The 27,273-nt window shown below is 46.7% G+C and overlaps 1 protein-coding gene across 14 annotated transcripts in view; it reads right to left on the bottom strand.

Moving 5' to 3' along the window:
- Window positions 1-8,723: 8,723 nt before the first annotated feature.
- Window positions 8,724-27,273, bottom strand: part of ADGRB1 (adhesion G protein-coupled receptor B1) — a 281,192-nt gene continuing 262,642 nt past the window's right edge. For all 14 annotated transcript variants that reach the window (XM_042035706.1, XM_042035708.1, XM_042035709.1 and 11 more), the window contains 4 exons: window positions 25,285-25,961; window positions 24,613-24,648; window positions 23,886-23,990; window positions 8,724-10,060 (listed from right to left, as the gene is read on the bottom strand). In XM_042035706.1, coding sequence (XP_041891640.1) covers window positions 9,863-10,060; window positions 23,886-23,990; window positions 24,613-24,648; window positions 25,285-25,961 — 1,016 coding nt within the window. In that variant the 3' untranslated portion in view covers window positions 8,724-9,862. The remainder of the gene's footprint in view (window positions 10,061-23,885; window positions 23,991-24,612; window positions 24,649-25,284; window positions 25,962-27,273) is intronic.

The raw sequence follows: 27,273 nt of genomic DNA, 5'->3' as shown, positions 1-27,273 counted from the left end.
ATGCACTTCTACCTTTAAAGGCAGCCCCATCTTTGGGGACGATTTTCTTTCCACCTATTTTTGCCCAGGATTCTTTCTTGCTGCCTGCTTTTGTGGTTTATGGCACTCAAAGGATTCCCCAGTATGAGCTACAGACAGGAGAAACCCACTGCTGAGTCTAGACTGGTTCTAAAGGTGTCTTTCAGGTGAATTTGGATACTTTCCTCTTTTGAACACAGAAACTTTAAGAAATCCTTCATTAACAGCAATGGACATCAATGACAAAGGACATTCACATGTCCCAGGCTGCAGGTCAAGGTCCAGCCCTGCCCCTGATCCCACAGTGTCCTGTCTCTTTATGGGACGTCATTCCTAGCAATTTTCAATGCTGATTTGTGTTATTACTTCTATCTTGAGCCTATGTTAATGCAGTTTGCTGCAAGTCAGGCTGGCTGGGAGCAGGGTAAGAGATCTGGGGCCACCTGCTAGACTGGGGCCACCAGCCTTGGGAGCTCAAGGATCCTGATGCCAGACTGGGGGTAAGTGCTGGATAGATCAAGCCCAGCTACTGGAGAGACACATTTTGTGTGTGAATATCCTACAATTTTGGTTCTGGTTGCCTGGGAAGCAGCGGATGGAGCCATCCATGCTGTCCATGGTTATGCGAGTGTCATGAGTGTTGATGGGGTGCTGGTAAAGGCTCTGCTCTCCAGGCTGTCCATGTCTGTATATTCCTTCTGGGAATACGTGCTCCCCCCCACTGATTTCCAGACTTGAGAACATGGATCTGGGGCAGGTGGAACATCATCAGCCCACTGAGTATGGCTGTCACTATCATCCTTTCTTTGAACCAACAAATTCTCCAAATTTTCTCTTGAGACAGCCATGTTTTTATCTCCCCAGCTCTCCCTCAGGTCAGAACCACCACATTTCCAGTTAGGAATCACATCCTAAATTCTAATCTTGATTTTTCCATTGCTATCTTTATATTCAGGGGCTCTTCCACCATCAGAATCCTTCAGGTTAAAGGATTCAGCCATGAACCTCTTGACGTACTTTAAACAGATTAAAGGAGCCAGACTCTCTAAGCCCGGCCATGGGGTCTCAGTTCCTCTGGATTTCAAATATTCCTTCCCAGCTGGAATCCCTCTTCTCTGTCCATAGTTGTGTTGGTCTCACCATCAAGGAGACGTCAGGACTTTGGGCAACCCCAGGACCCTTCAGCACCTGGACACACCCAGAGTTCCAAAGGAATTTCACCATGTTCTTGCAAAATATCATCTCCTCTCCTGTACTGCTACTGGAAAGGCCTTTCCCGGTACACCCCAAGCCTGACATTTTATTTTTCCCTGGGTGGGGATTGTCCTGGATGCATCCAAGCCTCTCTCCCTTGTCGCTCCCATCTGTTGAGCCTCGCAGGCTGCAGCAGCAGCAGCTCTGTGCTGAGCTTGGCCGTGCGCTTGGTCCTATGGAATGTTGATCCTTCCCTCTCCCTGCTCTCACCAGGAATCTGCTTCTCCTTGGATGATGTCTCAATCCTTCTCTGTATTGACAATGTCCTTCAAAGTTTTTCCTCCGAATCTTTTATTGGCAAGCAACTTTTTTTTTTTTTTTTTATTCCAAGGCTTTGACTAAAAATATCAAATAAATCTTCAGCTTAACTGAGGAACATTTTTATTGAATTGTGTCCTACTCCTATCATAGCTTTTTACCGCCCTGGCACTTTTTCTTTATCCACCACACACACGGATTCCCATTTTCTCCACTAATACCACAATGAGATGTTTTGCTGAATATAGACAAAATATTCTGTTTGCAGATCTAATCTCAGGGAAATCAGCTGCTTTATTTAATGAAGATAATGAAATACAAAGGACAAGAACTCTTTGGATGGCTGGCTGTGCCGTGTGATCCATTTTCCATTTCCTTTTGTTTTTACTAATTCTTATAATGGGTCCAAAGGCTTGTCTGACACTGAACAGGGATGAGCCTTCGTACACCAAGCTGATGTGCAGTGAGAGCATCAATGAGGCTAATCTTTTAAATCACCTTATTTTGATAACTAGCAATAGGTGCCAGCCCTGAAATCCAGCCCTTCCCTAACTCAGGAATCCCTGTCCATGGCAGGGCAGTTGGAATTAGATGATCTTTGAGGTCTCTTCCAGCCCAGGCCATTTTTGATTCTATAATTCTCCAATCTTAGGTCAGAAGGGAGTTTAATCCGTGGGCAGCAACTGAGACCCAGCAATTCCTTCCTTGCCTTCATCCTCTTCCAGAAAATTCAGCAAAAGTGGCTGAGAGGATTTTATATCTCAAGTGGTACCATGGCTTAGCCTGAAGGGGTTTCCGCAGAGGAAGCATATGGTCAGCATTTAGTCCTTCCCTCTGAGGCTGAATTTTCTGTGTTCAAGTCAAACTCTTCTGCCTTTCCTCTGTGCTCCCATATTTCCAGCAGGTTGCCAGACCTTTGAAGAGGACAGGGCCTCTTATTCGCCATGGAAATGCAAAACGCCCACGAGTGATGGAAGCCTGGGTTGGCCTAAGCCTCAAAGCTCAAGTTACAATATTAATAAGGGCTACAAACATGAGATAATGTGAAAAAGCTGCCAATTATTTCAGACAATTGATCAAAGCCAAGAAACTCCTGGTATCCATTAAGCAACTCTTTGATTGTCCATTCCCTGAAAACCCTCAACCCACACAGAGCAGGAGATGACAATTTCCCTTTTCATTTACTTATTTCTCCTGAACAGAAACTCCCCTGCACTTCTCTTACTTCCTGCAGAATTTGCCTCCTTCTTTCTCTCCTGCTTTCAAATCATTCCCAACATTTGCATAATTTTTTCTGGTTGTCACCCCACCTTTGGAGAGGTCACTTGTCAAAATGCTGCCGTGAAGTGTTGTATTTTAATTTTGAATTTCTGTGCCTTTGAAGCTCACATTTTCCATTAGAGAGGAGAAAAAATAGCAGCCTCCATCCTGCTGTGTACTGCATAAATCATAAATCATCATGGAATCGTGGAACAGTTTGGGTTGGAAGGGACCTTAAAAATCATCTCCTTCCAACCCCTTGCCATGGGCAGGGACATCTTCCACTATTCCAGGTTGCTCCAAGCCCCATCCAACCTGGCCTTGGATACTTCCAGGGATAGGGCAGCCACAGCTTCTCCAGGCAACCTGTGCCAGGGTCTCAGCACCCTCCCAGGGAGGAATTTCTTCCCAGTATCCCATCTCACCCTGCCCTTCTTCAGTTTAAAACCATTCCCCTTTGTCCTGTCACTCCAGGCCCTTGTCCAGAGTCCCTCTTCAGCTCTCTTCAAGCCCCTTTAGGCACTGGAAGGTCTCCCCTTAGAGCTGACCATCAGGACCATCTGTCCTCTCTCCTCCAAAATCCAACATCTGTCCTTTCTTTCCCAGTTTAGAAGTTCAAAGGGCTCTTGCAACCTCCTCAGGAGCCAAGGAATGTGGCTTTTCAAAGAAACAAACATCTGTGAAGCAGCTGGATGGTGGGGACTTTATTCAGGAGGGTGCTATTGGGACTTCATCTGTCAAGTTGCCACAGCTCCTCTGGCCATTGTGGTGGCCGATGGCCTCTTCAGAAGCCTTCAGTTATTCCTTCCTAATGTGCCAAATCTCTTTTTTTTTGTGCTTTTTTGGACACAGGAGATGAGCAAGGCCCACATCAGTGCCCTGGGACTTTTTTGGAAAACAACTGAAAACAGATCGCAGTGAACAAGCACCTGGAGATGTCTCCCACAGGGATCCCTTGAGGACTCTTCTTCCTGCTATGAGTGGTTTGGGGAAACTATGGAGGGAAAAACCCAACAACAGTCATCTTTCTTTATTTCTCTGTTCAGATCTTGTCCCAACAGGAGCTCAGGAAGAGACACTCACCTTGGGCCCTAATTCATCTTGGACACAGACAGGAGCATAGTGAGCCCAAACATTCCTTGAGTCGCAAAAGAGAGACACTGAAGAGGAAAACCTCCTGTTCTGGTCCTAAATCTCCCAGGAATGTTGTCTTGCTCCACATGGACCTTTTCCTGCATGGGCAGCTGGAGTGAAGGGGCAATTTAGATCACTGGGAGGACCACTGTAAAATGTTATCAGCAAAAGTGAGGTTAACGTGATGTTGTAAAAGTGTGACTTAACAAAGTCCAGTGTCAAGGTTCACTGTTATTTAGTATAAGAAACGTACAAAGGAAAATTGAGTTGGAATCAAACTAGAAGGATTTACAGAGAGATGTGAGACACAAAAGGGTAAAGGAGACCCTCCCAGGGAGCCATGAGGTTCAGAGTGGACCCCTTTGCTTTCTAAATTCCTGATGGAGCCAAGGTGCATTCAGGTCCAGTCTTAATCTCAGATTTGGGCAATGATTTATGTCTAATGGAATTATCCACACAAAGTTTATAATAATTAATACGGAGTACATAGGTTGGCAATGTTACATTCTTATAAATTCAGCTTGATATTGGCAACTTACTGAGGATCTGCCATGAGTAAAGATCTCTCCACCTTGGACAAGGAAGGATCTCTCAGTCAGGAATCTTAAACCTTGAGGGTTGTCCCTGCTTCACGAGAGACTCACCTGGCACACAGTCCAGTCAGAATTCAAGGACAACTCAAATGGGACTCATCTAAAGATCCAATGTTGGGAAAACATCTCTCTGCCTTGAGGAGCCACCTTGAGAAGCGTCCCAGCCCCAGGGGAGGAGATCACTGCCATGGCAGCTCAAAGAAGGTTCATTTAGGTGTCATATTTATGGAACAAAGAATAAAGAAGTTGGTTCAGAGTCAAACTCCATCAAATGGAAATGGATGAGTGAAACTCCTTGTACCCCCAAGTTCCTCTGTTCCCTGATAAATGAGCCTTGGAAAAGCCACCAGTTATTCATGCTTTGATCAGTGTTCCACGCTCATGTGCATCGATGCTCACTGTGTCACTGTGCTCCTCTGTGGTTTTCCTTGAGGAGTTCTTGGCCCGGATACAGCTCAGGCTTTGCCTCCTCTGGGTTCTGGACCAAACTACTGCTGGTTTGGTTAAGGGGTTGAGTGAATCCATCAGAGCAGCCCAGATAAAAGACTTTGCATTTCTTCCATTTTCAGACTCTTCCCAATTTTCCAGCACAGCCACATTTTCCCAGTGTAGCAACCGAGACACACAAATTCTTGCATGTGCAATGTACAATTTATCCACCTCCACAGCATTGCTGTGCTTCATCCGTGTGAGATGATGGTGAATTTAGAGAATGGGTTGGGTTGGAAGGGACCTTAAGGAAGATCTCATTCCACCGACCCCTGCCATGGGACACCTTCCACTAGACCAGGGTGCTCCAAGCCCCATCCAACCTTTAAACACTTCCAGGGATGGGGCAGCCACAGCTTCTTTGAGCAACCTGTGCCAGGGCCTCACCACCCTCCCAAGGAAGAATTCCTTCCCAATATCTAATCTTAATCTCCCCTCTTTTAGTTTAAAACCATTCCCTTTGTCCTTTCACCATCTACCCATGTAAAAAGTCCTTCTCCCTCATTTTTATAAGCACCACTTGAGTATCGGAAGGCTGCAGTGAGGTGTCCCCAGGTGTTCTCTCTTTGCCTCAGGACTAGAGCCTGGGGTGGCTGCAGGATCACAGGGACACAGGACAGTTCAAGGGGACCTCAGGAGTCCCTTTCCAAGCTGAACTATCCAGTGACCCTCCCTTGCAGCCCCACCACGGAACAACCAGAGTGCAAACCAAAACCACACGGACCTCCTGCACCCACCACCTCTGGCAGTGCTTTCATTTACAGTCCCAGGAACACAGTGAGGAGAAGTGCTCCCTCCTTCCAGCCTCCTTTGGTGGGAAGCAGCAGGACCTCCTGATCCAGCTCTAGGCCAGTGATCCAAGGTTTGGGATCTCCTGCCCTCCCAGCCCATCACCTCATGAGATGCCTGGTGATGTTTCCCTTCCCTAATGCTACACAATCACTGAATCCTTCAGGTTGGAAAAGACTTCTAAAATCACCAAGTCCAACCCAGCACTGCCGAGTCCACCAAGGATCATGGAATGGCAGATGTAGGGTGAGAAACACCTCCATAGGAAGGAGGAAGGCCTGGGACTCACCACTGAGTACTGCTGATTGAAGAAATGTTGGATCATGGCTCAGGGGAAGGGGGAACTGGGCTAAGAGATTCCAGGCAGTCCCACACATCTGCAGTCATCCACATTATTTTAGCCAGTCCAAGATAAATCATTACCTCTGAGGACCTACTAGGCCATGATGGCTTTGGATGAAGGCTCTGGAGAGCAGCAGTCCTGAAGCCCATTTTCCCAAGATTTAGTCTTCCTTTAGTCCTGCCTATAATCCTAAAATCTAACCGGTGGTGGAGCAGAGTCAGGGAGATAAGGGCACTTTTTTTTTTGCTGGAAGATTTCAGCCATTCGAGGATAAGCACCAAGGAAGAGAATAATTTGTTGCTCAGTTAATTTCTTCTTTCACATTTTATGAGTGATATCCTAAAACCCCTGTGCACTGAGCCGAGCTCCTGCTTAGAGTCTGCCTGGTCATGCAGGAGGTGCCAGGGAAATCCAGGTGAGGTTGAGTCTTCCAGTACCTGATGGGGGACAACAAAAAAAATGGAGAGGTACTTCTTACAAGGGCATTGAGGGATTGGACAAGGGGGAATGGCTTTAAGCTGAAGGAGGATAGATTTAGATGGGATATTAGGAAGAAATTCTTCCCTGTGAGGGTGGTGAGGCCCTGGCACAGATTGCCCAGAGAAGCTGTGGCTGCCCCATCCCTGGAAGTGTCCAAGGCCAGGCTGGATGGGGCTTGGAGCATCCTGGTCTAGCAGAAAGAGTCCCTGCCCATGGCAGGGGGTAGAACTACAGGATCTTTAAGGTCCCTTCCAACCAAAACCATTCTGGAATTCTATAATTGGCTTTGCAGGGATGTGGGCAGGGTGGCATCAGCATTACCCTGGCCCTTCTGGAAAGTTTAACCCCACATCCCTGCCCTGTGCCAGAAATGCTGCCAAATCTGTGTTAAATCTCAGCCCTTTGCATCCTACAAAATTGGGAAGGAAACATCGCGTTGTGGGTTTGAGAAATGTAAATAAAAACAAGCTGCACTGCACAGAAAAGGGGATTCCTCATGTCCTGCAAATGTACATTATAGGGACATGTATTTTTAGAGGTGTGGAGAAGATACAAAGCTGAAATTTGGATAAACTCAGACCCGTGTTATGACTCTTCCAGAGTTGAGAGCCCAGGTGGCAGCTGTGGGGCCAGGAGAGGTTTCCCAGCCCCTAGGAGTGATGCAAAGCACACATGGGGCGTGGGCAGGGGCACTTTTAAAAAGCAGACAGGGCTGGAGTTTCCACCTCTTTTATTAGAAATAAGACACATTCATTTTGTGCTCTGAAAACTGTACAGAAAAAAAAAAAAGAGTGTTGAGGAACATGGAGAGGAAGGAGGGGAATGCATGGAAGGCGGGCAGGGCATGGGAAAACAGGATTAACGGGAGGAGCTGAGCAGAGAAAGTCGAATATCAACAGTTCTTAAACAAACATTTATCTCTGTAATTACATAACATCGTTAATGTCCTGCAAAGGCGGCTGCAGTGAATGGGTGAGCAGGGCAGGTTGGAGTGAAGAGGGCAGGCTCAGGTGGGCAGGGCAAGGGAAGGAAAAAAAAGAAAAGAGAAAAGAATTAAAACACAGTAGAAAGATATCTGTATGCTAAAATTCATAATGTGTAATTATAATAATTACAGTATCATACAACCCGGCATCTGAGGGAGGCCTTTGTGCTTTCCTGTTTCATAGAATAAGCTAAAATTGAACAATAATATCACAGTTTTATGAGTAACCACTTTCCCTACTTTTTAGCTATTTGGATTTATTTAAGTTTTCCTTTCCATCATTCTTATCCTGCAGTTAATGGCAAAGGAAATGCCACTGTCCTTGGAGATCACCCAGGTGGCCAAAGCAGAGATGTCACATCAAGCAACATCTCCCCGCGGGGGAAGCACAGCTGGGGGCAGTGATTGGTTTGCATCTTGTACCCATTGGTCATTTTCCCTAAAAATGTGGGGTTTGGAGTTTTTTTATTAAAAGGAGACCCAAGCACAGTAATAACTCAGACCCTGTTCAAGCTTTGCTGCTGTCTGGCACAATCTGGCCACTCAAAACCAGAGATTTGTCTCCATCCACCTCCAAAACTGGGAGTTGGTCCAGACATCAGACAGTGCTGGGAATGATGAAAATAATAAAAATAATAAAGTCTCTGTGTAATGTCAGTGGTACATTTTTTAATGATAAAAATATTGCATTACACTTTTTGGGGTGAAATGTAGACATCACATTTTTTTTGTAAATAACCTTGAGAAATGTTTAATGAAGAAAAAACTAAAATATTTTTTTCATGGTGAAGTGAAAAGATTTTATGAGGAGGAATGTCCTGCTCTCCTGATCAGCTCCACCTCTCCCTTCCTGTAGGACCATGAACGTGCTGCTGGCTCTGGGCAGCGGGGAGGGTAGAGTAGAGCCAGTGAGGGGAAAATAAGCAAAACTCCAACTCAGTAACGCAAAACAAAACATTGCAAGCCAGTGGTGAAGGGGCTGCCTATTCCCACCATCCCAAACTTTCCGCAGAGCAACTTGCCTTCCACCTTCAGCAGGTGGCATCCTCACCCCATGCCTGCGCAGTCCTACGGCACAGAAAGGCATTTGAAATGACAGGAGCCAAAGAAAAGAAAGGTCTCGGGTTTCAAGTTCTCTTTTTATTGAAGAAAAGAAAAGAAGAAGGAAAAAAATAGATTATTTTGTTTGTTTTTTTTGTCTGTTTGTTTCCAAGTGGACGTTATTCATGTTGTCAGTTTGTCTCAATGTCCTAAGGCAACGTCTCTGTTTACCAATATCTCCAGGTACAGCGGCAGATCTGTCTTTCCCTCTTTCTCTCTCTGCCTTCCAGGGAGGGGCAGCTTGGAATAAATCTGAGTCCGAAAGCAAGGACAAATAACAGAACAACAAAAAAAAAAAAAGGATGAGGCCAAGAGGACCTTTGCAAGGCCCGTGCTGAGTTTATCTATTTAACAGTCAGTGACACGACCTACATTCTCCTTGTTGGTCTTGTTGTCTACCACCTTCCACCCTCTCCCTGGAGATGGGGTGAGCAGGATTTGGAGATCTGGAGCTGGTCCTTTCCTCCCATGCGGGAGCTCCGCCGGGGAGGGATGAGAGGAGGAAGCCCCACCTCTGCTCTCCACCCAAGCCGCGGGCGACGCCACCACATCGCCCTCCGAGGGGACCCGCTGCCAGGTCGTGGCGTGGCGCCCAGGAGTGGCAATGTCCTCATGGCCACCGCTTGGCGTGTCCCATCTCCTTCCTTCTTGGGTGAGCTGGTGAGGGAGAGGCGGGGAAGCGAGGGATGCCCCTCGAGGCTGGGTCTGCCCCAGCCAGGCCACATCCCAGAGAGGCTCCTTTTGGTGTCCCCAAACAACCCCGATCTTCTGTGGTGGCTTCTGGGTGTCCTTCCACACCTCCCCGGCTCCTGGTGTGCGGCAGTGACCCGAGAGCATCTTGGCAGGGTTTGTCCCCTGCAGCCCCTCCCCACCCTCTTCCTCCTCCTCCTTGCTCTCTTCCAGGCTCACTCCTCCAGTCCTGCCTGGGAAAGCTCGTGTTGTCCTGAACCTACAGCTACTATACTCTATAAAGTAATATTCCCCCTCTCTGCTGAGAACAATACAAAAGTTACTCCATCTTACCAAAGGTTTCAAAAGAAACCAAACACTTCTCTGGCTCGGTTCCGATTTAATTTAATCATTTCTTTAAAACGTGGTTTTGTTTTGTTTGTTTTGTTTGTTTTCCGGAAAAAAAAGTCCTTTTTCTTCCCTTTCTGCTCAGACCTCTGTCTGAAGGTCAATAATGTCTTGTCCCACCAAGGGGATGGTGGCCCCTGTTTTCTCCCACTCTACAGTTTTTAGTTCTAGGGGAGACTGTGCCACAGGTTCGATGTCCTTTTTAACCCATGATGGTGGCGACTGGACTTTCCTGATGCCTTCCCAGGGTCTCTTGTTTGGTGTCTGCTGTTTTTCTTGCTGCAGGAGGAGGAAAGTTTAAGAAAGGGGAGAGAGAGAGAAAGAAAGAAAAGTTAGTACAAAATGCAAGAAATACCATGTTTTTATCTCCTCGTGTATCAACAAATCAGCTCTTCTGTGCAGCTTCTCATCCAAAATAAAGTGAGGTATCAATGAAAATGACACTTGGTGTACAAACTATTTTCAAGAAGAAATAGTTTTTCTTTCCACTGCCACCTCCATCACTTAATGCCTGGATATTTCAGCTTTCACCTGAGGTTTTTACTACTGAAAAACTGAGTGTGGTTTTAAGAATTTCAGATGTTTTTCTACTTCCACAGATGTACTGACAGGACAAGGAGTGATGGCTTTAAGATGAAGGAGGTTAGATTTAGATGGATTTTGGGAAGAAATTCTTCCCTGTGAGGGTGGGGAGGCCCTGGCACAGGCTGCCCTGGAAGTGTCCAAGGCCAGACTGGACAGGGCTCAGAGCAAGCTGGGATAGTGGAAGGTGATCCTGCCCATGCCAGGGGGTGGAATTACAGGATCTTTAAGGTTTTTTCCAGCCCAAACCCAGTCTATGAAATCGAGAATGAATCAGAATGAAACTGAGATTACGACGAGGTCTTTCTGAACACCCACTGCATTTGATGCACATTCCCTATGCAGCACAGCTATTTATAGACTTTAATTGCAGCAAAACCTGCTCCCTGTTCTGCCAGGGAACCAAATCCCTGCTGCTGGAGGAGCTGGAGCTCAGCTCTGAGGCTGAAAACATTTCCATCAACTCCACACCAAGCCTTGGAGGCTTTACCGACCCAGTCTGCCACCAGCATGCCGCCATGGATATGGATCCAGAAAATCTCTTTCCATGTTTCTGCTGGTACACACCAAGACAAGGCTCTGGGGAGGGTTGAGGGGCTGGGAAATGGGTGTGTTCTTCAGTGGGTAAAGAAAGGAAAGGTTTTAAATGAGTCGTGCCACTCAACTTCTCCCTTCCAAGCACCAGTGATGCTTTTCAGTTAATGATCCCCATAAAACCACTCCAGCACTGGGCAAGGAAAGGCTTCCCTGGATGTGCCTGAGCCCTTCTGAGCTACCTGCCTATGGAAAAGTGGGAAGAGTGGGAGGAAAGCAGCTTGTGGAGGATGACAACAAGGAGGGAAAAGCCTGGGAAGAAGGTGACGAGCCAGACATGCAGGGGACACGCAGCCCAGGACGTGTCACAGCTTGGTGCTGTCACCAAAATGTATTGACTGAGGGGAGATGAAGCCACACGGAGGCTGCAGGGTCACTCCAGGATGTTGCTGAGATCATGGTAGCTCCGTAGGAAACCTAAATTCCCATCTGCTGCAGGCTCATCCAGCAGCCTCAGCTTCTCAGTTTGTCCTTTCCTAAGATGTTTTTGTCAGGCTGCTGTTTCTCCCAGCTCCACCCTGCAGTGCCGACAGCAAAGCTGCTGTGGAATTATCCCTATGGGACAGTTTTTACCGGATCACCCACACCAGGAACTCCAAACTTTAATATAAAATAAGATGAGCTTGAAGTTGGTCCTGCACTCCACAACTCCCAGGGAGAAGGCTCTGGGTGAGAACATTTGGTGGTTAGAGGGTGGTGAGTGTACAAACCAGGTAAGCATCTCAAAGTGAAGTACAAGCATTCTGAAATTATTTTCATTCAAAGGGAGAAAAGATAAGTTTTAAAGTACTTTTAAAGAGAATTGTTATTTTTTAATCAGGATGTGTAAAAATCTTGCTCAGAAGAATGTAAAACACTCAATTTCTTTAAATCTGCAGCTGAGGTTTGCATTGAACTCTACAATACAGAGCTTTCCTTATGCTGCTGGTGCTATTTGTACTTTATTCCATGATATAACATGACAGTGATTAATACTAATAGGACAGAAAAAGTGATAAAATTCATGACTTATTCCATTATCTTTTTTGGAACTTATTTTAGAAGCACTGCAGCTAAAAACTGGAACCCATTTAACTCTTGTGTGTATCTTAATGAGACAAGCTGGAAGTTTCCTGCAGGGAAACTTCCACCTACAGTGTTTTTTAGAGACCATCAGTCTGCCTGAAAAGATGCAGCAGGAACACAGAGGAAAAAAAAGCACACAGAGAGTAAAAACTGGAATGAAATTCAGTTTCCTAAAAGGTGAAGAAAAACAACCTTGGTCAGGACACATTTTTTTTCAATGACAAACATTTTGTTTTCTGCCACAGCTGCTGTAATGCCACAAGTTTTCAAAGCTGCTGATGTCCACAGCTGTATTAGAGAGCAGCACAAGCGATCTAATGCATGAAGTTCATAAATAATTCAATTTTTCCCCTCAAACAAAGGCCCTTTTTTGATGGCATTATTTATGGCCACCTTTGGCATCAGGTTCGATTCCCAGACAATCCCTGTTTTAAGAGTCTCTCTCCATCTGCCATACTCCTGACCTTCAGCCTCTCCTTCATGCTGGGAGGATGCTCACAGATCTGATCATTCACCCTGAACGTGATCAGCAAACCTCAGAGCCCTCCTTGTCATGGGCTAGTGAGCAAGAGCAGCTGAAAATCCATGGAGGGAACAGAAACTGAGAAAAAAAACCCAAACAAAATAACAAAATGATGAGCTCACATCTACATCAGTGGCCTCTGATCAGCCCTGTCACTGGGGAGCAACACCTAAGGGTGACAATAATTATTTAAAACCTAGACATTCAATTTTGTGAGTTGTTGAGAAGAGAAAAATTAAGAAAGGAAGAGAGGAAATATTATGGCAGTGCACAGCTCCATTCTGCACCTGCGTCTTGAATATTCTGGGCACTCCACGAGCTTCCTTATAGAAGGATAAAGGGAAAATGATAAATGTGGCCAGTTTCCAGCCATGCATAAAGTTATGGAGAATGTCCTGTGGGAGGAAAGATTACAGACTCCCACCTTCAGGTCTTAAAAGAGATTATGGTTGGATGTGGAAGAGGTCTGGGAAGCTCTTAGAGGCTTGTGGATGGTAGGAATCGACCACTGATGGTGGGGATTGGGATCATCTCTTCCAACAAAGGAACTCCAGAGCACCAAGGAGTGAACCCTGGAAGCTGGGCCTGCCCACAGTGCCCAGCCAACCTCCAGGCCACCTTTCCACAGCTCTCTGTTCATCCTGAAAACTTCCAGACTCAGGAAAATACATGGAAACTCACAAAAGCAGCATCCATTCAGTGCTATCCAGTGAAGTGACACCACTCTGCCTCGGGGGTCTTTGGGCACAAATTCCTGGAGTTTTGGGGATCTTTTTGAAGATGCACCACCACAGGCTGGCCCTTTTATTTTTCCAAGCTCTTTTTCACTCTGCCATGGATAGGAGGCAGAAACTGCCCTTGGGTCTGACCCCACATGGCGATTTCCATCCTCCTTATCAGTGTGATGTGTTATCTACCTGTGACTGTGTCTGGCTTAGTGACTCCAAAGATGTCTATTTAACCTTAAACGATGAAAAAGAGTTTTGGAAAATGAGGAAATGATGAAGGGAGACTTGCTTTTAGTTTCCCATTTCTCAGGAAAGATCAGACTTCTCTGGTGATGCTGTGAGGGAGGTGCTGGCTCTCAGGGGTGGCTGCAGAAGGACTCGGTGCCCACTGGGATCTCTGAGCAGGTTAATCAGCCTGGCAGAGCTCTGGGAAGAATGCTGGGAGACAAAAGAAAATCTCCTCTTGGCACAGGGCACCCTGGGAATTGGTAGCAGGCTCCTGGGAACAGCTCCTCTTTTCTCTCCCTCCATATGGAAAAAAGTTTTTATGGAGTCTTGGCCACTTGAGCGGCACAGAGAAACAGGCAGTGGGATCATGCTCCAGCCCTGGCATTTCTCTCCAGCTCCACTGTGGGGTCTTAGCAATCCTTGCAGGCAGGAGGGAAAACTGAGCTGTGCGTAGAAAGGAAAGAAATAAACCTGGAGAGAGGGATGTGTAATCCGGCTGGAAAGGGCGCCGGGGCTGGCCCGGGGCCTGGTGCCTCAGAGACAGCCAGGGCTGGCCCCAGCCAGGGGCTGAAAGCACCAGGGGCTGCTCTGCCAGTAACTCCCAGGGACAGAGCCATCATTCTGGCCTGACACAGCCCAGGAGGGAGGAGGGAAATGTTTATCAGTCCCTGCCTGGTGCCAGGATTGTGGAGAAAAAAAAGGGGTGGGAAAGGAGGGAGCACCCAGACTCAAAGCTGGGGTAAAACCAGGTCCAGGCTGGAGGAGTTCATCATTCTGGTGGCATTGGGAGTCTCCTTCATTCAGCCCTGACTTTCATTTTAGCTGCAAATTTTTAAGGTGGAGGGAGAGGATTTGGGGTAAAGGATATTTAGGATGCAGTGCCAACAAAACCCCCAAATCTCTGACACAGACAGAGGCAAAGTGCCCTGAGATAATCCACACATCCCTCTGCTAAAGCTGGTCCTGGCAGGCTGCAGTCACCCGTGCTGGACTTGCAGTGGGTATGGAAAGGTGATGGTGGTGGAGCAGGCACCTCCCTACCCTGTGGTCTTCAGAGAATCATCATAAAATCCCAGAATGGTTTGAGTTAGAAGGGACCTGAAAAATCATCTCATTCCAACCCCTGCCGTGGGCAGAGACACCTTCCACTATTCCACATTTCTCCAAGCCCTGTCCAACCTGGCCTTGGACATTTCCAGGGATGGGGCAGCCACAGCTTCTCTGGGCAACCTGTGCCAGGGCCTCAGCACCCTCACAGGGAGGAATTTCTTCCCAATATCCAATCTAGCTCTGCCCTCTGTCAGTTTGAAGCCATTCCTCCTTGTCCTGGTACTCCATCCCTTGAGAAAAGTCGCTCTCCCTCTCTCTTGGAGCCCCTTTAGGCACTGGAAGTGGCTCTAAGATCTCCCTGGACCCTTTTGTTCTCCAGGCTGGATAATCCCAATTCTCTCAGCCTTTCCTCACAGCAGAGCTGCTCCATCCTCTGATCATCTTGGTGCTCCATCAGCTCCATGTCCCTCCTGTGCTGGGACCCCAGAACTGGACAAAAGGTTCCAGGCGGGGTCTAACCAGAGCAGATTTGAGGGGCAGAATCCCCTCCCTCACCCTCCACACTTTCCTGTGCTGCCTCCAGGGATCCAGGCTGGCTTCATCCAGAGCTCCTGTATCCCAGTGCAACTCTTCTCCTTAGGAGCAGCATCCCTGCAGTGCATAAATACAGCCCAGGGGTTTGCTCTGAGGCACAGCTTTGACTTCCCACTTCAGCCAAAGCCCATGAACCGCTCAGGCTGCTCAAGCTGCACCTCCCCATGTTTGTTTTGTGGGCTTTTTGTTTGGTTTTGTTTGTTTTCATTTTTTAACACCCAGTTTTTATGGTTACCCTGAATAACCCCAAGAGCAATTCAGGGCTTTCCACTGAGCACTCAGTGATAACTCCCCTGGAACTGGCTACTCCCGTGCTGTTTTTCCTCTCCTCTGGTGTCAACCTGAAGGTTATTTCCTGACCCAAATGGTCTCTCCCCATGACAGTGATGACTGTAGGACCAGGATGAAGTTATTCAGAGCATAGAGCAGGGAATTTGAAAGATAAATGTGGTTCATGCTCATCTAATCCATCCTCAGATCAATGTTGATGTAAAGTGATTAGAAAATGGGAAAGCTGTCTTGTTTCTTTAGAGAATGATAAATTTTCCTTTCCTTCTCGGAAACAAGTAGCTGCAGTTCCTTCATTTTATGCTACTGAACTACAAAGATTATGCTTTTTCTTTTTTTTAAAATTTTCATTTAGGAGAAAAGCAAAATAAAAGGAAGCAGCTGGCTTTGTTCAGAATTTCATTAAATTAAATTAAATTTTAAAAAAGAAGTGAAAATAATTTGTGGTTTTAACTTGGAAATCAGTTAGGCAACTTGAAATACCCAGCATTTGCTGGGCTATAAAAATTTGTCTTCTGCTTCTGTATTCTCTGAAGCTCATCCATCCTGAAGGGGTGGCTGTGAGACAAATTCAAGCGAGGCCACACAGCTGAAGGTGAACAGGCTCTGGATCAAGGAGGTCTTTTATAGACTCCTGAAAAGCCTGAAGGCTGCACAGAAAGTCTGTGGTCCCACCAGCACAAGGAAAAGGCTGTTTTCCAGAGTATCCCTGCTGTTAATCCAGCTGGTCCAAGCCCAGTCTTTTTTGGGACAATGCTTATGGTCTGTGAAGAGCCCACCTGAAGGACTAAATTCCCTAAAATGCTGAAAACCCTCAAGGCTGCCTTGCGGGAGCACCTGGGGATCCAGGAGGGGACCAAGAGTACCCAAAGCATGTTTTTTAATAGAGTCTTTTATTTAGACTCTATAAAGAATTATTCAGACTTTAGAGTATAAAAAACCAGGAGTTTCCATGTGCTGGTGGCACTGCCTGGTGCTGGAGCAGAGGATACAGGGAACAGGTTTCTCTGGGACAGAACTTTATCCCCTAATTCTTGGGACAAAAGGTGCTGGATGATCTAGAGGAGGAGGTGAACTTCTGATTGATGGCGTGTTTGGATACCTGGGAGCTGGCAGATGGTTTACGGCTGACTGAATCAGGATTTGACGTCATTTTCATAACAGAATTTATTGTGGTAATTATCGGGCTTTATGCAGAGCTCCTCCCTATAAAAGCTGCACTAATTGGTCTGTTAAAATGTGCCTTTAAGCAGTGCAGAGAGGATTAAAGACATGGCACAGAGAGACCCTTCCCAAAAGTGGAGCTTGCGTTGCAGAGGGACACCCAGCCAGCAGCTTCCCAATTTCCCCATTCCTGTAGCAGAGCACACCAGGGAGACACAGCCCTGCCAGGGGATGAGCTGCAACATTCATCAATATAGAATTATGGAATCAGGGAATGGTTGGGATGGAAGGGACATTAAAAACCATCTCATCCCACCCCCGTGCCATGGGCAGGGACACCTTCCACTATCCCAGGTTGCTCCAAGCCCCGTCCAGCCTGGCCTTGGATGTTTCCAGGGATTGGGCAACAACAGCTTCTCTGGGCCTCACCACCCTCACAGGGAAAAATTTGTTCCTACTATTCAAACTAAACCTGCCCTCTGTCATCTTAAACCCCTTTGCCCTTGTGCTGTGACTCCATGTCCACTTCATGGTCCTTTTTTCTCACCAGTCCATTAGGTGGCCAAAGCCAGTGCTGGTGAAATGGGCAAATCTCCAGATGTCCAAAGAGGAAAGATAAGAATAACCTCATTTCAAGAAAAGAAAGTGATGAATCAAGACAGAAACACTGTCCAGAAGGAAATAAGGAAAAGTTAGGCAGAAAAAACTTTGTGCCTTTTTAAAATGGGATTTGAAGCAGGCGCTTTTCAGGATCAACAGAGATTTGGGATGGGATTTGAGAGTTGTGCTTTTTCCCAGAGAAGCTGTGGCTGCCCCATCCCTGGAAGTGTCCAAGGCCAGGCTGCACGGGGCTGGGAGCAACCTGGGATAGTGGAAGGTGTCCCTGCCCATGGCAGGGGCTTGTGATGAGATGGTCTTGAATGTCCCTTTTAATCCAAACCATTCTGTGACTCTGTGATTCTGTGATTCTGTGACTTATAAACTGAGTCCAGACCCTGCATGTGAGCTGCAGGACAGGAGCCAAAGCAAAAGCCATTCCAGCTGCAGGGAGCTGAATGTGGCAGGGAGCTAATCAACAAGGACGAGCAAATCCGAGGAATTTGCAGAGCTCCGTCCAGCGCTGACCTCGGCACAAGCTAAGAGCTGCTGTTTAAAATGAGTGCCAAGCCAGATGCTGGCAGGAAAAGAGGGATATGGATGTGATTCCAGCTTCTCTAATGGAGCTGCATCAAAGGATTCCTGCTGAGGGGGAAGGCAGGAGCGTCACTTCCAGTGCTATCAAAGCTCAGGAGAACCAAAACCTTGGCTTTTTTAAAAGCCTACAAACCACTGACCCTTCTCAATGTCCAGCCCAAACCCTGGAATTTCTTTAGCAATTAACTCCCCGGGAGTAGGAGCATTTGAGATGTAAAACCCTGAGAATATTTCCTGTGTAGTACAAAGCAGCTTGGAAATAACCACTATCCTGCTTTAATGCGGAGAACTCTCAGCTACAAGAATTCAGACCTGCGTAACTGTGTATTTAGGAGGAAACAGGGGAAGAAATTGAGTGGTGGAGCCCACAGTCTGCCAGGCAAAGGTCAGGCTTTGAAAGGGAGAAACAAACTTGCAGCAAGGTTTTCCAACAATGGGATTTTTTTCTTTTTTTTGGTAGCAACTGGGGAGGGAAAGAAGGAGTCAAAGTGATGGGAGTGATTAGGAAGGAAGACCTCTTCTGTCTGAGTCAGTCCCAAGCTAACATCCCAATATACATCCAAAATATCCCTTACATCAAGAGACATCTATAATCCAGGTGGAAGCCGCTCACTGCTTATTGCAGCCTTAAAAACAAAGGTTTGGTGCATCCCAGACACCAAGAGAGCTTGAAATTTTCATCAGGATGCCTGCTGGGGGTGGTTGGGTATTTTGATGCAAATCCTGCTGTGGTTGTCTCCAAGCCTTTGGCTCCTTTCATGCTTCCTGGTTGCAAATAAGCTGTCGGGGGGATAAATATTCCACACACACAGAGCTCATTCAGTTTTCTGCTCAGGGGCTACACCAGCTTCCAGTTTGGTCTGTTATTTAATGGAAGGGCAACAGTGTGAAACCTCCCCAGGCTAGGGAGGAGGACGAGCACAGCAAACCAGCTGCTCCTGAGATGCTATTTTTAGATTCTTCCATCTCTTCAGGTGGACAGAGAAAATCTGTCCCAAATTCCAGCGTAACAGGAGCAAAGAACAACCTACAACCCTGAAACTTCTTTCTGAGTAAGGAAAAAAATCAATTCCACCTTCCTCGCTTTACCTGAAGTCAAAGACTTCAAGGGAGAAAAAATTTGCCACAGAATATCCAGAGTTGGAAAGACCCTGCCAGGATCATGTTAAGGTCATACAGAGATTTATCAGTGCATGAAAAACCTGGCTTTTCAACTTGGCAATCATCAGATCTTGCTGGATGGCATCCTGCTCCTATCTTAATTCCCTAACATGGAAAAATTAACTTTAGGAAGTAGTGTCTACATCCCTGATCAGTCCATACAGCCACAAATCACAGGATCCCAGAGTGGTTCGAGTTGGAAGGGATCTTAAAGTTCGTCTCATTCCACCCCCTGCCATGGGCAGGGACACCTTCCACTGTCCCAGGTTGCTCCAAGCCCTGTCCAACCCAGCCTTGGACACTTCCAGGGATGGGACATCCAATGCTCCTCTGGACAATCTGTGTCAGGGCCTCACAGGGATGAATTTTTTCCCAATATCCCATCAAAATCACCCTCCCTCAGCTTAAAGCCATTTTGAGTGTGACCACGTTTCCCTCCTGCAGGGCCAAGGCTTGAACACCACCTGGATGTGTGGTCCTTTGTGCTTTGAACATGGATCCTGCTGGAAAATGTGATTTTAGTCAGGAATAGTTCAGGGTGCTTCCAGTGGGAGCATTTTACAGTTGAGGTACAGACACAAGAAAGTATGTGTCACATGGAATAAATTTTATGGAATAAACTGGAAAAGAAAATATGGAAAAATCCATGTTTATTCCCCAAGGAAGGGCAATTCTTTATTATTGTACTCCGAGGCTCAACTTAGTTCAGCATTAGGAATGTGCTTTGGTTTCCAGCAAAACAACTGCAGTAAAACAATACCTGTGGCCAGTGCCACATTCCTGGGAAAGCCTGGAATATCAGCAAGATTCAGACCTGCCTGGCATTCCAGGCACTATCCTGGCTCCCACAATTACCTCTGACATACCAGCCCCACTCATTAATGAGCTGATAGCAGTGGGGACACTCCAATCCCAGCGGGATGTGTATTAGGACTCCTCAATCACAGAATTAATTCCCAAACCTGTCTCCACTTAAAATTCCCTACAACTCCCTGGAATGAGGCTGTATCCAGGTGGGGGTCAGTCTCTTTTCCCAGGTAACAAGGGATAGGACAAGAGGAAATGTCCCCAAGTTGTGCCAGGGGAGGTTTGGGTTGGATATCAGGAAAAATTTCTTCACTGAAAGGGTTGTCAAGAGAGATGCGATACTGGATTTTGGAACAGGTGCCCAGGGAAATGGTGGAGTCACAATCCTGGGAGGAATTTTTAATTGTGGCACTTGGGGACACGGTTTAGTGGTGGGTTAATGGTTGGACTCGATGATCTTAGAGATCTTTTTCAACCTTAATGATTCTGTCAGTCCCCCACTATGTTTCCAGCTCTGCCAGTAACTATTCTGGGACAGTGAGCAAAGGACATTTTTTAAGTGTACACAGCACTAACATTTATCCCAAGTTTCCATGTGTCAGGATACTTAAAACACATGTGCTTGTACAAAACTTTGTGTCTTGGCTGAAAACCCCTTAAAAAGGGGGTTATAAAAATCATATTTTACCCTTGAAACTGGAGAAATTCTCAAGGGTAAATAAACGTGATGGTTGAATTTTCCATCCCTTTTCCTAAAGAGACGGAAGATCTGCTCCTTCATCCTGTTCTTCTGTTGGTGTTTCCTTAAAATCTGACCATTTAGGAGTTCATGTGAAAGGTGCTCTGTGTTTAGTGTGATAGGGTAAGTGCACTAGAATACAGTGGGGATGGCATTTGCATTAAAATTAAAATCTAAATTGATCCCTAAAAATGGCCAGCACCATTCCTAGGAATCCCCACAGGATGCCTGTCCTATGCAGACATTTAGTTCCAGTTTCATCAGCACTTTTCTGACCTTGGAGTTGAGGGAGGAGACAGGAACAGCAAGATTAGGACAAGCTTTGTATCCTGGAAAGGGCTGAGGACAATGGGACGTGCTGCCAGGAGAGGTTGGGAAAATGCCAGGCTTGGAGAGAGACTTGGGAGCTTGACTTTGTGGTTGTTTATTTAAAAGGGAAATCAGAGAGAACAGCGATGCAGGCAGATGGAGCAAATGCAGGAAATATCCCTTCTACTCTGGGATGAGAAAGGGTTTAGGGGTATTCCAGGATCCTGATGACCTTGTTCATGCCCACAAGGCAACGAGCTTTCTGTGTTTGGATTAATGTCATGGAAAGGGTTGGGATAAGTCCAGGATGCTCTGCAATGCAAATGAAAGCCAGACTTAAGCTAAGGTCTGTTTTATCGCTGTCACCAGCAGAAACACTCCATCGTTTTATAACCTAAACATACATAAAAGAGAAAACGTTCTTTTGTTGTTCCTTTAATCCCTGTTATCTGCTCTTTGCCTTCTCAGGGTGAGCTGAAGATGGGGCCTGAGTTCCAGCGGGATCCTCAGTAGCAAATGGTAGAAAAAAGGGGTGGAAAAACCCTATTTATTTGACTTTGTATTGCTTTGGATGTTTTTTAAACCAATATCCACTCCTGACTTGCCAATCCTGCTCTGCACAAGCTCCCTCTCTCCCGTTAGATCCAAGGGAAAAATCCCAACTTGAAAAAAATTCAGTCAATATGCAAAAGCCCCCTTCAGAGCCTCCTTCAGCAGCTCAAAGCTCTTTGATGCTGACAGCAGCAACTTTATTTCTATATAGATGCATCTCTGAAATGCTAAAATCTTCCCAATCTATAAACCCCTCCTGCAAACAGACCACAGATTATCTTTTACACTGGATTTAAGCATTTTTTTGGGTTTACAGCTGCGTCACACTGAAATAATTGCAAAAAAAAACCCCAGAGAGGTGACACTGAGTGAGACACATTGGGATTCTGGGCTAAGCAGGGTTCTTTGATCTGAACCTGTAGATCCACAGCCCCTCTCTCTCTGTTACACTGGACAGCCCATAATGACACCGTGCCACACACAGTAAAAGTAGGATTTGCTGGGATAACATCTCTGGAGCTTAGCACAGCAATGCTGTGAGGTCAGGACACCGACCAAAGGCTCTGTAATGCTCTGCTTCCCCCCCAAAAAAACCCCAAACCTCTGGTTCCATCACCCTCCGAGCTCTGCTCTTGCCTCTGAGGGAGTCCCATCAAAGTAAGCCCCACCAGTGCCACATCTGCCACATTGCAGGGGGTGCTGCATCCTGGATCTGTCTTAGGATCATGGAATCATTGAGGTTGGAAAAGACCTCCAAGATCACTGATCCAACTGTTAACCCAGCACTGCCAAGGCCACCACTGAACCATGTCCCCAAGTGACACACCTACATGGTTTTTGAACACTTCCAGGGTGGTGATTCTACCACTTCCCTGGGTAGCCTCTTCCAATGTTTGGCCACCCTTTCAGTGAAGAAACTTCTCCACATACCCAACCTGAACCTCTGCTGGTGCGACTGGAGCTGGTTCCTCTCGTTCTAGCACTTTTTACCTGGGAGAGAAGACCGACCCTCAGCTGGCTCCAACCTCCTGTCAGGGAGTTCTAGAGAGTAGAAGGTCCCCCCGATCCTCCTTTTCTCCAGGCTGAGCCCCCACAGCTCCCTCAGACTCTCCTCATCAGACTCATGCTCCAGACCCTTCCCCATCTTTGTTGCCCTTCTCTCCCCAGCCCCTCAGTATCTTTCTTGTCACAAGGGGCTTTGATTACAAATCACCAAGAATTGTTATAATTAGCTCACCTTGCCTCTCTCCCGAGTGCAGGCAACCCCAAATTTAATTTCTTACTTCCAGCCTGGCTCTGCCACTTGTTTTTCCCTTCAGCTGGAGCTGATAGAATTCCTTGCCGCCTTTCAGTCCTTGCCCAGCTGGCTGAGACATGTGGAAGGTGCCATCTGCCTGCTCTTCCTTATTTTATTATCTACACCACTTATTACACAGGCTCCTGATATCTGTTTCCAGTCCCAGATCTCTGCCCCTCTGAAAGGCTGAAAGGTCCTTCCCTAAGTCTGTCTCCTTTAAAGGCCCCTTTTCCCTGGAACTTTGCTCCTATCGAGGAAAAACATGGATGTCACAGGATCACAGAATGGTTTAGGTTAGAAAAGACCACAAAAATCATCCAGTTCCACCCCCTGCCATGGCCAGGGACACCTTCCACCATCCCAGGTTGCTCCAAGTCCCATCCAGCCTGGCCTTGGACACTTCCAGGGATGGGGCAACCACAGCTTCTCTGGGCACCCTGTGCCAGGGCCTCAGCACCCTGACAGGGAAGAATTCCTTCCCAATATCCAAGCTAAACCCACTCTCTTTCAGGTTAAAGCCCTTTCCCCTTGTTGGTTGTCACAGTCTTGTCACTACATGCCCTTGCCAAAGTCCCTCTCCAGCTCCTATAGGGACTGAAAGGCCACCATAAGCTCAGCTTGGAGCCTTCTCTTCTCCAGGCTGAACAACCCAAATTTTCTCAGCCTCTCCTCATACGAGAGATGTTCCAGCTATTGGAGAACCTTCATGGCCTTGCCTGGACTCACTCATTTGCATGTGCTCGTATCATGGGTGATCAGCTGTCACAAATAACCTACATTTAATTAGGCTCCAGTCCCTAAAATGTGCTCCCAACATCACAGCTTCAATCCCACTGCTGTGGCCATCCAAAATATCCCATCACTGCCACCCTGGCCTCTGCCTCAGCCCCACAATGGTGGGGAGATGCTTTTCCTCTTTCTGCCCGCTCCACTTTCCACCCAGATCTCCTCATGGTCAACCCAATTTCCAGATCCCACCTAAGAGCTGATGAATAGGGCACAAAGGGATGACCTGGAAGGGAATGCCAAGAACAGACACAGGGCAGACAACACCATGGACAGACATGGGGACAGACATCCTCCTCCTGGGCTTCTGTGTGGTGCACGTGTTTGTTGCAATGTGCATGGATAGAAAATCAAGGAAAAGTGTTCAGGGAGTGCTCCTAAATTTCCTGCTGTTTCCCATGCTCCTGCTGGCACCAGAGGCCTTCTGGAAGTGTCTGACTAACCTTGCTGTCCGTTGTTGGAGACTCCTTCTCCTTCTCTGCGTGCTGGAGTTTTCTGTTCAGGTCCTGGAACATGTCTTGGTGACGTTTCCTTGTGTGCATGATTTTCTGGAGCAAACACAAAGGGCCCCAGGTCAGCAAACTCCGTTCATTAGGAACATATCCTCCCCGCAGAGTCACATCATTAAATCCCAGCTCTGTCTCCCTGCAGGTGCCTAAAACACCTTCAGCATTTACTGAGGACCCACTGTAGCACTGCCTTTATTTTCAAGCCGAGATGGGGGGAGAAAGTGGAAAATCCTAATTTTTGACCTATAAAAAACCCTTAAACTTGCAACAATCGAATTTTTATACTGTAGAATTTGAGCTTGACTGTCAATGTCCTAGGAAGGTTTGCTGCCCTTCTTTAACTGATACCTGTCCCCATGCCCAGCCTCTCCTCAGTCTGTCACCTCTGTAAATGTATTCAGAGGTCACCCAAACATGTAGAATTTGGGTAATTTCATCAGAAACTGTTCCACAATCATATTTTCTTTTTAATTTGACCTGTCTGCATTTCACTTCTACCTTCTGCTGCCCAGAAGGAGAGGCAGGACAATTTCTAGAAGGACTTCACTCTGCATGTAAGAGCAGGTTGAATATGGATTTCCTGAGCTCTGCCAAGGGCTAGATAATTGGAGAAGGTGGCTCAAAAAATTTGGGACCAACATTCAGAAAGGGATGTACTCACCTCAAAATCTAACTCTGCGTACCGGGATTTCCGCCTCTGGGTATTCAGGAGAGAAAGAGATAGGTGAAGGTTAGTAAGGGGTTAAAACAGGGAGAATCCTTATCCTTTTCCTTCTTCCTGCACCTTTAACATGTTTCTCTGGCTCTTCATGATGGGAAGTGCCAAATACTTAGAATTATTGAATCATTTAGGTTGGAAGGGATCTTAAAGATCAACCAGTTCCAGCCTCCTGCCATGGGCGGGGACACCTTCCACTAGACCAGGTTGCTCCAAGCCCTGTCCAGCCTGGATCACTGGGGTTTTCTCAGCTGTATCATGACTGAAACCATCAAAAAGGGAAATAGAGCAGAGGATATAAAGGGGAAAAGGTAAGGCAGACCATGTGCCTGACATCAAAATGAACAGTCCTTGAGAAATTAACTCTTTTTTTGACTTTGCAGCACCTGTAGGGCTAAAGACAGCTGATCCAGCAAGGGAAGATGTCTGTGGAAGTTGTGACATCACATTCCAAAATATGTTCCCATGGCAGTGGTCCCTCAGGGTAATCTGACACTGGCATTGCATCCTGGCCTGCATTTTCCCTAAAGTTCTTCTTGTCAACCCCCTGGAGTCGCTGGATGGAGGGCAGACACCACCCTGGGCTGAGAACAACACCACAATTCCCACGCTCACCTCCAAGGAGCTCATGGAGAGGGTGGAAACGGTCTCACTCTTGGACACCACGCCCGAGTTCCCTGAGTCACCCGTGTCACACAGGCTGTTGGGAATCTGTGACTCGTTGGAGATGTTCTGTGGAGCCAGCTGCTGCTGCTGCTGGATCATGGAGGAACCCTGCGCCTCACTGCATGCCATGGTCACCGGCTCCCGCGGGGGACTCTTGACCACGAAGCCGGGGTCGGTGGCCATGCTGAGGTGGATGAGCCGTGTCTGAGGCATCTGGTCGATGTTGATGCTGTATTTGCTCTCATCTTTGGGTTTGGCCCTCAAGGTGGATGTGTTGGTGGGCAGGATCACGTAGCTGGTGTCCAGGGTCTGCTCTTGCGCCCGGGAGAGCTCCGAGTCCAACTTCTTGAAGATGTCCCCGTCGCAGATGTAGATGGATTTTGGAGGCTGGTTCTTGTCCTTCTTCAGGGTGAGGGAGTGGTTGCTAAACTCGTTCAGGTTGATGGCCCCCAGGTAGTGTGGGGAGCCCTGAAGGTGCATCTTGGAGACGTTGGCTGGAAGACTATTGAAGTTGGATGAGCCTTTCTGGTGGTTGAGTTTCAGTTTCTCTTCGTCGGGCAGCGACGGGCGCTTCAGGGTCCCTGTGATGGTTGAGGTTCTGCACGTGGTGATGTCTTTGTTCAGCACTGGGGAGACAGAAAAATGTCCTCAGCACCTCACCTGGCGTTTTGTTCACACATCAAGACACCTCCCACAGTCACTCCCCACCAGCACCTCTCCCAAAGAGGCACAGTCGTGTTTAACATTATTTCTGTTTTTAAAATCCAGGATACTGAAGGCAGAACTAAAGCCAGGCAGGAAAAAATTCCTTATTTTGGGATAATTCTCTGTGATGTGAATTTTCCAGCACAACCATGGCCAAAACTCCCATCTAGGCCAACATATTGATAACAATACACTGAAAAACAAAGACATTTTTAGGTATTTAGTACATCTAGTATGTGCATGAAATCTATATATTATTAACCTGTGGAGGTTAAAATAAAGGGTTGCTTTCTTGTAAAAAAAATTATTTTGATTCAGAAAATAGCTGCAATACAACATTATCAATGATTCAGATGATCATAAAATCATCAAATGCCCTGGGCTGGAAGAGACTTTAAAAGATCATCGAGTTCCAGCCCCCTTCAAATTTTTTTTTTTAATTAACTCACTAAAATACTTCAGGTTGCTCTTTTCCCTTAACAGTTCCAGTGTTACTAAATTGGTATTTTGAAACACACCATATTTTGTTATGAATTCCAAACTGTTCTCCAAAAATTTTTACATTCCAGGATTCATGGCAAGGCTTTGTGAGAGCTCATTATTTGGCTATTTTCAATTTCTCTTCAGGAAAGCAAGTGGCAACAGGAATATTCCTTTAAAAAAGAGGAGAACCTTGAACTGAGGAGGAGGTGAACAAGTCACAAAGGACATTTGGACACTCATTCCCACACAACACTGTCCACAAAAAACCATCTGCCCCTTTTCCAGGCATAATAATCTATGGTTCAGTTGATTTCAGGCTGCAACAAAGATCTTGGGAAAATAAGGACATCAACCTGGATGTCTCCATTGGGTGAAAAAATCAGAAAATCATGAAAATCAGACTGTGGGGCAGGGACAAAGTGTTGTGAGGGCTACTTACCCACAATTTCAGCACAGGAAAAGAGAAATAAATGCATGTTCCCCTTTCACCCATCTCAGGAAGAAATAAAAATGGGTAAATGGATCTTTTTAGGACTAGGGAGGAGGATTTTTGGGGTAAGCTGACATTATTCAGCTGTTCCATGTGGGACAGGGGTGGGACATGGGCATCCCGTGGCACTGAGGACGCACTGATTTTCCTACTGGATCAGAGTGGGAGTGAGGGAAGACCAAAGCTCCCCCCCAAGACTACAGAGCGGGCAAGGCAGGATGAGCAGGGCACCAAGGAGAGTAAAAAGAACTTGTAAAAAG

The sequence above is a fragment of the Corvus kubaryi genome, unplaced genomic scaffold (genome assembly GCF_017639235.1).
Source record: "Corvus kubaryi isolate FWS band 111438036 unplaced genomic scaffold, C.kubaryi_AGA036_p1.0 37385, whole genome shotgun sequence".
Classification (NCBI taxonomy): Eukaryota; Metazoa; Chordata; class Aves; order Passeriformes; family Corvidae; genus Corvus; species Corvus kubaryi.
Note: the sequence above shows the minus strand (reverse complement) of the source record. Positions and strands in the feature narration are given on the sequence as shown.